Consider the following 14,510-nt stretch of genomic DNA (forward strand, 5'->3'; position numbering starts at 1 on the left):
TATCTTCTTGGGGATAATTATACATAATAATTATACAAATGTAAATTCTCTCAAAAATAATATATAATACCTATTAGAACCCCAATGTGTTTGTGTCTTTTTAATTCAATAAAATATTAAAATCCCAACAAACAAACAACAACAAAGCACCTGAAAGAACTAAAGGCTAACCACAGATTGGTGCTCCACTGGTACAGCTTTTCGTCTTACAAGTCCTGGGTCCCTTTCTTCTACTGTACGTGGCCTGGATGCTGACTCGAGCTACTTGGGTACCAGATTTGAGAACAATTTAGGTAGGCACCACTGTTGGATCTGGTGGGCTCCCAGTCCCTCCTAGAACTGGCATCAGAGCCTTCTTTCCCAGTGTGAGCTCCAGGAGTCTCCCAGGAGCTCCCCTCCTCGAGTCCTGGGATGCTCTGCTTCAATTCATGAAGGCACCCTGGCTCCTGGTTAGTGTAGCTCTTCATTTCTGTCCCAAAGAGCCCTACCCTGAGCTGCAGACTGTACTGTGATTAGCCTGTAACCACTTCCTTTACCATTCCTAGAATTCCCAATGGTTCCTGTCCCCTCTCATCTTGTGTGTTCCCCTACAGCAGGAATTCTTGGTTAGAAACCCACTCACGTGCCTCAAAAGATCTATAAATCCCTGAAATTATATCCAAAATTGTATGTATGTGATGCATATAAGAATATTTTTATGAAGAGGTTTATAGTTTTCATCAAGAAAATCAAATGAGGGACTTCCCTGGTGGTCCAGTGGTCAAGGATCCACCTTCCAATGAAGGGGACGCGAGTTTGATCCCTGGTCGGGGAACTAAGATCCCACATCTGCGGGGCAACTAAGCCCGCGTGCTGCAACTACTGAGCCCACGTGCTCTGGAGCCCGTGTGCCACACTACAGAGCCCACACGCTTTGGAGCCTGCACGTCACAACTAGAGAGCCCTTGTGCCGCAACTACTGAGCCTGTGCACTCTGGAGCCCACATGCCACAACTAGAGAGAAGCGCGTGTGCCACAACTAGAGAGAAACCTGTGAGCCACAACTAGAAAGAAGCCCACGCACTGCAACGAAAGATCCCGCGTGCTGCAACTAAGACCCTACGCAGCCAAAAATATAAATAAATAAATAAATAATTTTGAAAAAAAATCAAATGAGTTGGGCTTCCCTGGTGGCACAGTGGTTAAGAATCCGTCTGCCAATGCAGGGGACATGGGTTCGAGCCCTGGTCCAGGAAGATCCCACATGCCGCGGAGCAACTAAGTCTGTGCGCCACAACTACTGAGCCTGCACTCTAGAGCCCGTGAGCCACAACTACTGAGCCCACGTGCCACAACTACTGAAGCCCACGCGCCTACAGCCTGTGCTCCGCAACAAGAGAAGCCACCGCAATGAGAAGCCCGTACACCACAGTGAAGTGTAGCCCCTGCTCGCCACAACTAGAGAAAGCCTGAGCACAGCAACAAAGACCCAACGCAGCCAAAATAAATAAATTAATTAAATAAATACAAAAAAAAATCAAATGAGTTGACGACCCCCAAAAAGTTTTTTAAAAAATCCTCTTGGGAACAGTGCAGCAGGACCTTGGTAAGAAATCCCTCCTAAAATGCAACCCAGAACAGGGAAGAATGAAGTTCACGTTCTTCACAGGGTGGTAATGATCTCAGATTCAGGATCTCAGAGGGAAAAGGCTAGAAGTGATTATTAGTCTGCAACTACAATTATGATTCCATTCCCTTACTAATCAAAGCCACCCACTGTACAATATCTTGCCAGCTGGTTAGAAAACTCACCTATCTCCATTTCTATGAAAGCTGCTTCATCTGGTAGGGCCCGAGGGATCACTCCAGGATCGCTGAAGCTGGTCCTCAGCAGTGTAGCCATGGAGAAAAGGAAGAGCATGGCAGCAAACACAGGGATGGCAGGAGACAGCTGGACAGCCAGGTAGCGGCATCTGAAGAAAGCAAGCAATTGAACATCTAGTTATTCCTACCCTATACTGACCTGGAATTGTTACCGGTATGTCAATCTGATCTCCACAACAAAATTATAGTACCTCAAGGACAGGGACCATATTTTTTACTTCTCTCGAATTACTGAAAAGTCCTAACATTTGGTTCTGCACATTCTAGGCGCTCAACAAATACTTCATTGATTGATGCCACCTATAACATACAGAAGATAGCCTAAGGAACCTCCGCTACCCTCAAGCCCAGTCCCTCCCATCAGCCTGCTGGGGGTCACATTTCCTCTGTACCTCAGCAAAGGCTCATACCTGTTCAGGTCAGGGACCCAACTGAACCTGGATTGTAAGCACCATAGGTTGCTCTCACTCTGGGAATGTCTAGAGCTATTCATACCCACTCATCTGGCATTAGGCCTGAGCTCAAGGAGGGGGAAGAAAAGATGAGGACCAGTCATGAAGCAGAGTCCCAGTGTCAGATAGACGGTATGTCCAGCGTGCTTGAAGGCCAGTGAAAAGCTTCAGGGCTGCTGACTGACTCTGCAACATCCACTCACTCCTCTTCCTTCCTCAAAGAGCTGAGCCAGTAGGTGACTAGTGACCATAAGCAAGGGAATAAGAAAACTGTATCTCCTTAGCACCCCTTCTCAACATCATGTTTCTTCCCCTCTTTCCATAATTCACCTGGAAGGCCATTCCTCTTTCTCTCTGGATATCCCCGCTCTACTCGTCTTTCAGATCCAAAGCCATCAATGCCGTCACTGTCATCATCGCAGCCACAATTTATTGAGCACACACCATATGCACTAAGCTCTTCAGGCGCATTACAGCATCCACTTCTCACACTACATCTATAATAGCTGAAGAATCTGGGATTTAGCGAGGTCTTGGCTCTTCCAAAGGCCTATCCTAAACTGCACTGTTTTTCACTATGTTGACCTCAACTCCCCCAACTGAACTTCATAAGAGCAAGAACCTTGTCTTTTAGAAGTGGGAATGCCTGGGTTTGAATTCTGGCTCTACCAGCTCCTAGTTGGGTAACTGAGTTAACTTCAGTCTCCTTATCTGTGAAATGAGGATGATAATGACAGTATTTCATAGGGTGGTTGTGTGGTTCAAATGCATGAATAGAAATAAAGTGCTTAGAACTGCCCTTGACACATAGTAAACGCTAAGTAAATGTCAGCTATTAACATTATCATCACGGTTCTCTATCTCCCAGAGCCTAATACAAGTATGAGAACAAAGAGGCTATCAACAAATACTTGTCGAGTTGAACTGAGTATCAAACCAAATAAATGGAAATACGTGATGAGAGTTACCACTGACCTATTTTTACTCTCCTCCTCCTGAGGCATATTTCCTCCTTCAACATAGACATCTTCTCTTGGAGGCAGACTATAAGTGGATGAGCAAGGACCAGAGGCAGAGTGAGGAAAGTAAGCTAAGGAAAAAGGCTTATCTCATCTGCATAGGGATTAAGCAAGCTGCTGTCCACTCAGAGTAAACGTTTAACCCTGGGTTGTACCTTCGCTGCAGGTTTGGAACAATCCCCATGAGATCCTCCCCCTGCCTCCGTGCCACACACACGACTGCATGGGGAGTGCAAACCAACTTACTGAGCAGTTTGCCACGAAGGTGAACATACGGAGTGAACTTGCAAAATGATTTCTGTGGCTTTTTGTTTGCTTGCCTGCTCGTTTGTTTTTTAATAAAATCCTCGGTTTTAGCTTGCTTTTGTAAGATTTTCTTCCTTCTCCTAAAAGCCAAGGGTAGGATCTGGCTGAGTTCAGGGTAATGAAGGTCCTTGCATATCACTAGCTTGTGGATTACCCTCTTTTCCACTGTTCCCCTTCACTGGTACAGATAATTAAGAAGTGAATTCAGAAAAGTCACCTCCACTTATCAGGGACCCAAAGGGACACAGGAGAATCACGAGGCTCCGTTTCACAAACAAGCCAAATGAAATTACCACGCTGACAGAAAACAGCCATCTTCTTCGTCACTGCCCATCTCTCAAATCACTCTTGAAAACAAAGAAGTGACGTCTCCAGGATTCAAACTGCCCTGGGTGTATAGTCTCCAACGAAAACCCTTAGAAAAATCAGAGCCATCTGATTGGCCACCTAAGGGAGTTTAAACTGTTTTATTAGAGGGAAAGGATACAGAGAAGGTAGAACACACACGCACACACACACCCCCCACACACATACTAATGTCGCCCCCATGCACAGAAGGACCAAGCTTAACTAAGTCCCATTTCAACACCTGCTTGTTGACCGGACAAAGGACAACTTAGATTTCAATTACACTACGCCATTAAGGATAAAGGTCTCTGTAATCTCCACACAGACTATCATCTGCACCTGCTAAAACAATCCACTCTGTATGTCAACAAGTACACAACAGGCCCATTGTATTGTTCTCCAGAGACAAGGATACTGGCAGCCAGTTGTCACTAGTGAGTGGGTGTGGCTGGCAAGGCAGATGTGGGACCCGCAGGCCTTTCTACCCCGAATAAGAGGAAATAAGAGAGCCAGTGGCTAAGACCACTGTGAACTACAACCCATCTGTCTGTCTTTAATACCCACCTAGGTCAGTCCCATAATTGCAGTAAGCTAGAGATCTGTCTTGTATAGGAATAAGCTATGTGAAGATTTGGGGGTAATTCCCAGTATCGACCTCAAAAGTCAGGAGTATCCTCAAGCATCACGAATTTGTCCTAGTGAAACACTGGATCTGTCATCCACAAATATAAGCTGTTCTTGAAACCCCGTAGTACTTTCCATCTATATCGATACGAATAATGATAACCATACACTTCTTGACACAGAACTCTCCTTTGTCTTCAGAGTACCAGGGGGTTAGAAGTTGCTTTTCTCCCTTGTGAATCTTATAAATGCAACCATGTGCCCACTAAGTCTTCATTTCTGCCACCTGAAGAGGCATCATCATTTTAAGCCATCCTCTACCAACGTCTTGATTGGCCTCAGGCTTCCGTAGCTGGACTAGACGACAGGACTCCCACATGTCTCATGGGCCACATGGTGGTACTGACCAGCAGTAACCAGCAGTGCCAGGCTGAGCTGGTGTGTCATGTCCCAGCCCCCATCCCTAGCACACTAGCGTTCACTGGAGGGACAATGCTAATGACACAGACTTCAATTCACACGAAAAAACTCAAAAGAGATTCATGAGGGGAGCTGGTAAGAAACCAGACAGATTCCATGGCAGGGCTGCCTCACAGACTGGCAGGGTGGACTGGTGTTCTGTACTCTGCTTCTAAGTCTCCCTAATAGCTTTCTGGCTGTGTTTTTTGTTGTTGTCCTTTTATCAATGCAATCAATCAGCCAACAAGTATTTATGGGTCTAACAAATGAAGAACAAGAGAAACGGGAGTTAATTTTGTTGAGGAAAACATAACTAACATATGAAACAGCTAAATAAGATAAGACCAATAATCAAGTGTTCACATGGTGAGTCAGACTCTAAGGACTGTAAGTGGTCAGAGAAGAGCTCTCTTGGGAAGCTGATGGCTGCTTGAAACTGCTCCCAGAGCAGCCATTAAGGTTGGCTTTAAGGAAGAGCTGTACTTGGAACAGCAGGAATGGCCCAAGGGTTAGAGCCCCATAATGGCCCTTGATCCCAGATAACAGAAATAAGCCTTAGCTATAAGTCCTCCCTGATACGGACGGCTGTCTGTCCTTTTACATATGACCTACCTCTAGAGCACAGGAAACATGTACAACCACCCATAAGACTGGTTCAACATTCTTCTGATGACACTCAGAGTCTGCTACGAGGGAAAAAGTTTCCTTGGACACTAAAAACATAATTTAATATCAGCCTCCAGATTTACTGCTATGTGAAGGTCAAAGGAAAATGCATAACCCTGTTTTGCTCCAGGAGCAATGGGGAAAATTAACCAAACAGGGACCTTTTCAATTGTGAGGCAATGAGCCATCCTCTCACTGAGGAAGGCCAAAATCTCTATCCAGGCGAACCTGCTAAGTAGTTGCCAAATTTCAGTTATAATAATAAATTTCACATTTCAATTATAACAAATATAACAAATTTCAATTATAATATCCTCCTGATCGAGAACGTAGAACAATTCCCTGCTGCCTATTATATTAAGCCCCCAACTCCTCAGGCCAGTATTCCGAGGCCCTCCTTTAACTGGCCTTATCTAATCATTATCATAAGGTTCTTGCCTCCTCCTTGCTCCATTCCAGACACATCTCCCTCATTACCCTGAATTCACTAGCCTCTTGTTATTGCAAGAGGCTTAAGATGCCTTTTTTTTGTTCTTAAACACAATACCACTTCTGGCATCTCTGAGGAGGAAGATTTAGGACTCCTCTCCCTCAATAAACATCTCAACTGATATAGGCATGCTAGGGACATCCCTGTTCTTCGTGCTCACTTTTCCTAAAATAGACGATCACTATACTCAATTAAGACTCATTCTCAAAAGATGGGAGACGCATTCAGTGGAGACTGACAGTGTGAAACTCATTACCACAAAAGGTAGTAGAGGCTGAAAATATACAGATGAATTCTGAATGACAGAACCGTAAAGAATTGTTAACGGAAAGCACACTGTTCAGGAGACATGACTCAATCCTTCTCCAGGGGACGTGCTTTATCAGGAAGTTGAGTTTAGCTAAGTACTGTTAACAGAATGATGCCTTTCTAAAACTGTCTTTGGTTGGCCAAGTCACAGACAGAATCTTGGGCGGGATAAGCACAAGACTGAACCTCCATAGAGCAGCTCTCCAGAGAATACTCTCTTGGTTAGAGATCATGATAAAGTCACTTTTTCCTCTTCCTAATCTCACCTAAGGAATTCAGGAACCTGGACCTTGTCACTATAGGCACAGATATTCTGCCATGTCAGAGTCTGGCTTTGGTCTACCTAGCCCTGTGTCTCCTCAAACCTGCTAAGTTTGTTATCAGATTGCCTCTTCTCTTGCTCCTGTCCATGGGGACATGGTGTCCCTCTCATCACCATCACCCACAGAGTAACATGGTAGGGAGCACACACTGCTTAAGTTTTCTCTGAGCTGTCCTCACCCTGGCAGCAGGGACTAGGAGCAGCGACGGCAGTGATAATCTCTTGTAACACACAAAGCTTACTTGCTAAGTTCACACTTACACATGGGCTCCCTTGTCCCTGCAAGGCTACCAGAATGCCATGCTGGAACGCTGTCAGTTTTCCACAAAGATGCCTTCGTTTTCTAGGAGCATGGGCTAGGGAGGCCAAAGTAACCTGGAGTCCACTAAGGTAACACAAACACTAGCTAGCAAGACCCCAGAATATGCCGGTCCAGCATTTGGCACTATGCACATCTTCAGTAATCTGCGCGTCTTCAGGATTCCGTATTCAAAAAGTAACAATGAGATGAAAAGTAGTGTCATATAAAGGCACTGGCTGGCCGATCGATCTTGATGAAATAACCCCATTTCTGCAGACTTGGTTTCGTCACCTGCAAAAGGATGGGGATAGTCTCCAAGGCCCCCTCCGGCTCTATCACTCTATGATTCTGTGAGTCAAGACTGTTACATTTTAAGTGCATCCAGAATGTATCAATTCAGCAACATTTATTCATCACCTACTCTACGAAAGGCCTGGCAGGGGGCACTGTGGGGGCCACACAGACACAGAAGATGGTCCCTGACATTGAAAGAGCTCGAAGTGTAATCACCACAGAATTCAGAAATATAAAAAATGTCATATAATTACGTATCAAATGACTGGTATGTACATTCTCAGGACTCTGAGAATGCAGAAATTACTAGAAAAATTTCATGAAGGAAGGAAGACTCAAGAAGGGACTTGAAAAAGAGGTAGAATATGAATAGGCTAGAAGTGGGACAATTACTAAGCAGTGCTACAAAACCTTTGTCAGTTCATCCAATTCAATGACTCCTCTGTACATCAGGAGCACCCAGGAGGGTCAGTCCAACAGGGTTTGATAGTGCCTTTGATACGGTTTCCTCTAGATACAGCACAGTGAGGCATAAGCACTGATCATAGCAGCAAATTACTTCTACTTCAGGGGTCAAGAGTCACACAATCATTCTTGCCACAAGAGAAGTCTCAGGACCTTGACCCCACTAGTGATCTGGTCACAACGTTAAAAGACACAGCTAGGAAGCCACTTCCAGAACACAGTGCACTTGGTCCTTTCCCCAAGCTTTATGAGGAAGTTGAATTTGACTAAATACCACAATAGCCTTTCAGTAGCTGGACAGCTCACAGGTTGTCAGTGTCATTCTGCTATAGTGTCCTGACATTCCCGGCCAAGCTGTTTGCTATGTGTTCATCACACAAGCTGGACAGGGTTTGGGCAGAAAGGACTGAGAACGGTTCATGTGCTCAAAGCTCACACTTCCTAAATACCTCATCCTAAGAATACATTAGGAAGTTCTTCTTTTTTTTTTTTTTTTACTAAAGTATTTTTTTGAAGTATAGTTGATTTACAATGTTATGTTAATTTCTGGTGTACAGCAAACTGGTTCAGTTATATATACATTCTTTTTTTTATACTCATTTCCATTATGGTTTATCATAAGATACTGAATATAGTTCTCTGTGCTGTACAGTAGGACCTTGTTGTTTATCCATTCTATATATACAAGCTTACATCTGCTCACCCAAATCTCCCACTCCATCCCTTCCCCACCCCACCCCACCCCCGCCAGCAACCACAAGTCTCTTCTCTATGTCCCTGAGTCTGTTTGTTTCGTAGATAGGTTCATTTGTGTCACATTTTAGAGTCCATATATAAGTGATATCATATGGTATTCATCTTTCTCTTTCTGACTTACTTCACTTAGTATGATAATCTCTACTTGCAAGGAAATTCTTTTTTTGAAGCACCGTACAATTTACACTCTGCTTCAAAATTCAAAGACATTTACTATAGATACAATTACATTTAAAATACAGCTACCTACTAGTAATCTTCTATCCCCTCCTTTTCTGTGTGTGTATTTGAATTTTCCAGACAGACACAAGAGTTATATAGAATTTCAGACTCTAAGAGTTGCAAGAGGCCTAGTGATAATCTAGCCCAATTTCCCATCCTGGGCAGGAATCCACTCTGTGACAGCAGCCCTGAGAGATGGCTACCCAGCTTCTTTGGAAACACTTCTCTAACAATACAGAGCTAACTCGCTCCTGGATGGACCACCTTTTTTCATTTTACGTATTCAACCTACTGTCTGTCCACTGAAAATTACAGGTCCCTCCTTCGAGAAATCTAAACGTGTAAAGGCAAAATCCAAAAATAAAAAGATGTCCACTGGCACTACTAACACTGCATGTTTTTCATCAAGGGGTGCCCACACGCCTGACCAGATTTCTCAAGCCATCTGGCTGACCCAGGGCTGTGCCATGGGTGGTTATAAATCACCTCGCACTCGTTCCTATGCACCTGCTGCAAGCAGGACGCTGTTACTAAAATGCAGGTCCAGATGTGCCTCAAGATCTGAACTTTCTTCCTCAAGGCCAAAATGCAGCAGCCAGGGGATGTATAGTCTACGCTCCTAGACAATTTAAAGATGAAAAGAGACAGTCCTTTGTCACTGGTGGTTCAGACATCCTCAACTGCCTGAAGGCAGGGGGCTAGATCAGCTGATTTCTTGAGGTCTCCCTAAGTTCTCATACTAGCGAAGGAGCCCATATTCTGCCCCCAAACCCTATCCATCACCACGTGGTTGGTAGTAAATTATAGACCCCAAAGAAAAAGGTCGACCAGAAAGAAACTTCCTTCCTCAGAGGCATGCTGGTGTCCTCTGTACAGCCTGTCATTGGTTAGGCTCAAGGCAGCCGCCACCTAGAGTGCCTGTGTGTCTGCATATGACAGACAGATGCATGCACGTTCACAAACACAGATTCTACCACTCTCAGTAAAAACAGGATTCATTGCCAGGGTCCTCTCCCCTTTGGTCAGATGTAGACTTCCCCATTCCACTGCTCAGCTAACACGTTTACTTCCTTCTCCCCTCCGGCCTTCTTACTCCCTCCCCCAGCCCTACCCTCAAAAATATTTACTCTACCCCACAGACAGCTGGAACCCAGGGCAGTTTACAAACAACCTCACCCTTCATATCTGAGGGCAAAGCGCAAGAAATAACTTGGGGGAAAAAGTCATCTTGGTAGAAAACCCAACCTGCCTCTGTCAAACAGTAACTTGGCTAATTACAAGCTTCATCCCACAGGCAGTTTTCTTCAGAGGCCTTCAGGGCCGAAGTGGAACAGATCCATATCAGACTCTGTCTGGCTCCCAGATGCAAAAAGGGCCAAATGCCAGTAGCTCCAAATTTCAAGTTCCCTTGGCCAGTAAAACCAGAGGTTTCCTGGGCCCAGAATTACCAGCTCACTCAGGGTCTAGAAACAAATCCCATCTCTGTTTTGAATGGTTCCAACCACAACAATTTAACCCTGGGCGGGGCAGGGAGGGTGGCAAAAAGAGCTAGTGATTCAACAGAGGAAGGAGTGAGAATGATAGAAAGCAGAGTTCATCTCTGCACTTCCAAAAAGAAGCAAGGCAGGAATAAAGCAAAGAAAACTTGGAGAAGGGTAAGGAGTGGGGAAACATTTTTTTAAATGTTATGCATATGCCTGCCCACCTGCACACGCTCACTTGTACCACACACAGGTACACACACACACACTCAGCCATGAAACTCAGACTGGAAAGCAGCTAAGAAGCCAACATCAAAGTGTCTGACTTTGCCAAATACTTTACAAAGTCAGCAGCAATAGCAGCAACAGAAGTGCCTTTGACAAAGAGGTCCTCTGACCTTACTTTCCTAGCCCTGTTATAAACTACGTCCCCCTCCTTCCTCTGCTGTTACTCAAGCCAGCTGCAACCATCAAAAAGTCCGGTAAAGCAGCCTGAAAAAAAATCACTCTTGATGCATTGGGTAAGCCTGAAGCCCTTATAGAAGAAAGACAAAAATGAGCCCCAAGAGACCAGAGCTCATTTTAATTACCCACAAAGTCTGGCCAAGAAGCCCCGTCCTCCGTCCCATGGCCACACCCCCTCATGGGAGCTCCATTTCCAGGTCACCGGAGCACAGGAACTGTAGCAGGCTCATATTAGGTGTGGTTCACAGTTCACAAACACACCTCCTGGCTCCTCAAGGCCTTCCTCGTAATGCTGTAATCCCAAAGCGATTAGCATTGCTCCCACCCCTAGACTGTACAGCATTCTCAGCATACCCAGGAGTCATGCCACAGTACCCTAGAATCCAACTGGCCACTTCCCTTGAGCAGTGACCTACACAGACTTCAAACAGTGGCTCTAGTACTAGCTATCGCATCACAGAAAAAATAACTCCAAGGCTGGTATCAGGCACACACAGAATAGAGAGTTGTTTATGTTGAGCGATTTTGAGTGAAAGAAAGAGCAACTCACATTTAATAAGCACATATGTGCCACACACACAGCTAGACTGTGGCACGGCTGAGGCTGGAACCAATCTGCAGGTTCCCAATTCAGTTGGCTTTTCAATTTAACAGCTAGCTGAGAGCTGAGCCCTAAGGAAATAGGACCCAGAATAACAGAATAAGTGAGTATTACAGGGTGGAGTTATGACCATGGGGAGTGCCCCTAGGCTCGGGAAGGGTAGGGAAGAGGCAGTCTGTCACTAAGCACCTAAGGAGAACACTGAAAAGGGGAGGTGAGTAATAAAGACAAACTCTTTTATTTCCCAAGTGTTCCAGGGGTGGCCCCAAATCAGTGCTATAAAATTGGTATCAAAGGTCTTGGTCTTTTTAGGAGGCACATACTCTGCTATAAGCTCAAAGCAATGAATTCAGTTGGCATGACCTATAGACATTGCCCAAGAGGACAATGACAGCCATCCAAGGACTAGCCACAAACTCTCCAGAAAGAAGGTTCTTCCCCTGGACCCAAGGGAACCATAATCAGGCAACTCTACTCAATGGAAACTCACTCGAAGGCGAAGAAGAGTGTACACGTCCCCAGGATGAGGAAGAGGGTCAAATAGAAGATGCCCTTTTGCCGGGCCATCATCACGCGGCCATCACAACAGAAGGTGTTCCTGCCTGGGAGTTTCTCCCATTTCCGTGTCACCTTCTTTCTCACCACCATCACAGACATGATTGGAATTCCTGGTCCAAAATGGGTTTTGTGATTACAAGAGGGAAGAAACAAAAGCTGAGCCCAGCTTTGAAATCACGTTGCCTGCTATTGCTGCCGCTGCGTCAAACATCATCAGAAGTCCAATTTCTAGCCCTAAGAAAAAGCACAAAAAAAAAATGAGGCAGGAACAAGAAAATGCAGTTCAATCTTCCTTTCCCAGAGGCAGAAAGATGAGCACCACTTGAAGGGATGGGGGTGAAGAAATGGGAGAGTTTATTTCCAATCTGTTTCTGTCCCCTAAAAGAAGAAAAGGTTAAAGGTTCTCAAAAAGAGAAGGGGGCTAGCATATCTCCTTAAATATACCCCTTTACTTCCAATATAATACTGATGATGTGATTATCATAGAACCTTGGAACTAGAAGGGATTTTGTAGTTGTAGGCCCAATTACTTTGTTTTGGAAATGAGTAAAGTGAAGACCGAAGAGGGGAGATAACTTTTCCAGGGTCACAAAGCCACGAAGCTAAGCCAAGAAAACAGGTCTGCTGACTTTAAGTCCAGGGAACTTTCCACTATACCATATTCTTCTATAATCATCACAAAGAGGACTCTAAAAATAATAGGAGAGTTTCTGTCCTTAAGGAGCCATTCCCACCCCTCCTCCACTTCTTCGCCTTCTTTCTTCAATTAGCCACTCAAATGTGAATCACACCAGGGAACAAGTCATCCTCTGGCAGAGCTAGGTTGTGGACACTCTGTACACAAACCCAGGTTGTATTTACTCAAAACAGATTTCCCCTAATCAAACCCCCCTTACTTCCTGAGTCCGGGAAATGAACCAACCTTGCTGGTCTAGCCTAACATTTGTGGGAATCTTAATGAAACCACATCACAGACCTGTAGGTGAAAGGCTGACTTAAGCAGGAGAGGTTCTGCTATGGCTGGGGGGAGGAGGGGCGGGAGGGGGGCACGGCAGCAGTCCAGAAAAGTCATAAAGGTGCTTTCTGGGACATTTCAGAAGTACCATCTCCACTTAGCATCCTGAATCCCCAGGCCCAGCCTTTCTCCGCCACTGCCACCCTTCTCCTCCTCTCAGGTGCGGTGCTGTGGCCTCTATTTACTGATACCACATGCCCCGCGCTGGCAAGAATGAGGCGGAAGCCTGCAGCCCAACTGACTGATGAGGAACAACCAACTCGAAATCATTCCTGGACTGGAGAGGGTAAGGGTCCCAAGAGAGACGAGGAACTGAGCAGGGAAAGGAGAAGGTGGAAGGCTTGGGAAAGGGGAGGGGGCACCAGAGGTACAGAGAACACTTCCTTTGTGTAAAACTAACCTGGAAAATAATCTTCTCCTGATAAACCGGCCCAGCGAGAGAAGAGAGACCAGGAAGGGGAGCCGGGCCTGGGAGAACAAAGATCAAAATCCGTCAAGAACCAGCGACCGGCCCAGCGGCACGGGGCCCGAGGCCGGAGTCCCGGGCGGGCGGCGGGCGCGGCCTCGGGAGGCCCGCCCTGCCTCGGCCACGCCGCCGACCACCGCCCCGGGCAGGTTGGGACGAGCGCCACCTCCGCACGCTCGTACACACTCACACACGCCCCGCCACGTGTAGTCACCCCCGGCCAGGGGCTCGGCAGTTGCCTAGCCGAGAAGAAGAGACCCAGGGTCCGCGCGTCCCGGTGCAGCCGAGGGAGCGATAGCTTACCACGCGGCCGAACCCCGGAGACCCCCACCCCCACCCCCACCCCTTGTTACCTGAACCCCGGAGACCGAACTCGGCCGGGAACCGAGGCCAGGAAGTGCACTGTCCCAGGGGACCGCGTCGGCCGCCCGAGGTGGCAGCGGCTTCTCCCCAGCCCGGAGGCTGCCTCCTCCTGACAAGGGGCCCCAATGGTCGGGGCCCTAAACCAGCTGTGGCAACCGCCCACCGCTGGGCGAATGGAACGCTCCTCACGTCACCAGGTCGTTCCAGTAGTTGCTCGCCCTCCATTGGCTGATCCGCCTCGGTGCCTCCGCCTCTGCCACCCCTGCCCCGAACTACCATTGGCTGAGCCAAACGCCGCTCGACGATGCCTCCGCCCCACTCCCCCACCCATCTCCCGGCTTCGTGCCCACCTGCCAAGCCATTGCCAGACTCCCTTTGGGGTCTGAGCGCCAATGTGTGAAGTGTCGCCTTCTATTAATATAGTTCCGCAGAGACTGGGGTGAAGGGTAGTGCCAATGGGACCAGGAGGGACAGGGGACCTGCCTCCCCCCCACACGTACCGTGAGACGCTGGAGCAACACTGGCTCACAGATCCCGATGCTCACCCCAAACTAGGTCCTCCCTGGGCCTCTCCAGCCCTACTTGCATGAAATCAACTGTGACTCGGGATTTTACTCTTTACCGGCGTAAAAACAAGTCCCCTGCCTCCCAAGTCCTATTCACTA

The 14,510-nt window shown here is 46.8% G+C and overlaps 1 protein-coding gene across 1 annotated transcript in view; it reads right to left on the reverse strand.

The window, feature by feature from the left end:
• Positions 1-14,039, reverse strand: part of ZDHHC9 (zDHHC palmitoyltransferase 9) — a 32,091-nt gene extending 18,052 nt beyond the window's left edge. The window contains exons 1-4 of the mRNA XM_082376224.1: positions 13,836-14,039; positions 13,417-13,484; positions 11,934-12,235; positions 1,792-1,952 (exon numbers count right to left, since the gene is read on the reverse strand). Coding sequence (XP_082232350.1) covers positions 1,792-1,952; positions 11,934-12,100 — 328 coding nt within the window. The 5' untranslated portion in view covers positions 12,101-12,235; positions 13,417-13,484; positions 13,836-14,039. The remainder of the gene's footprint in view (positions 1-1,791; positions 1,953-11,933; positions 12,236-13,416; positions 13,485-13,835) is intronic.
• Between the last annotated feature and the right edge of the window lie 471 nt (positions 14,040-14,510).

The sequence above is a fragment of the Balaenoptera borealis genome (genome assembly GCF_965194805.1).
Source record: "Balaenoptera borealis genome assembly, chromosome: X".
In the NCBI taxonomy this organism is placed as follows: Eukaryota; Metazoa; Chordata; class Mammalia; order Artiodactyla; family Balaenopteridae; genus Balaenoptera; species Balaenoptera borealis.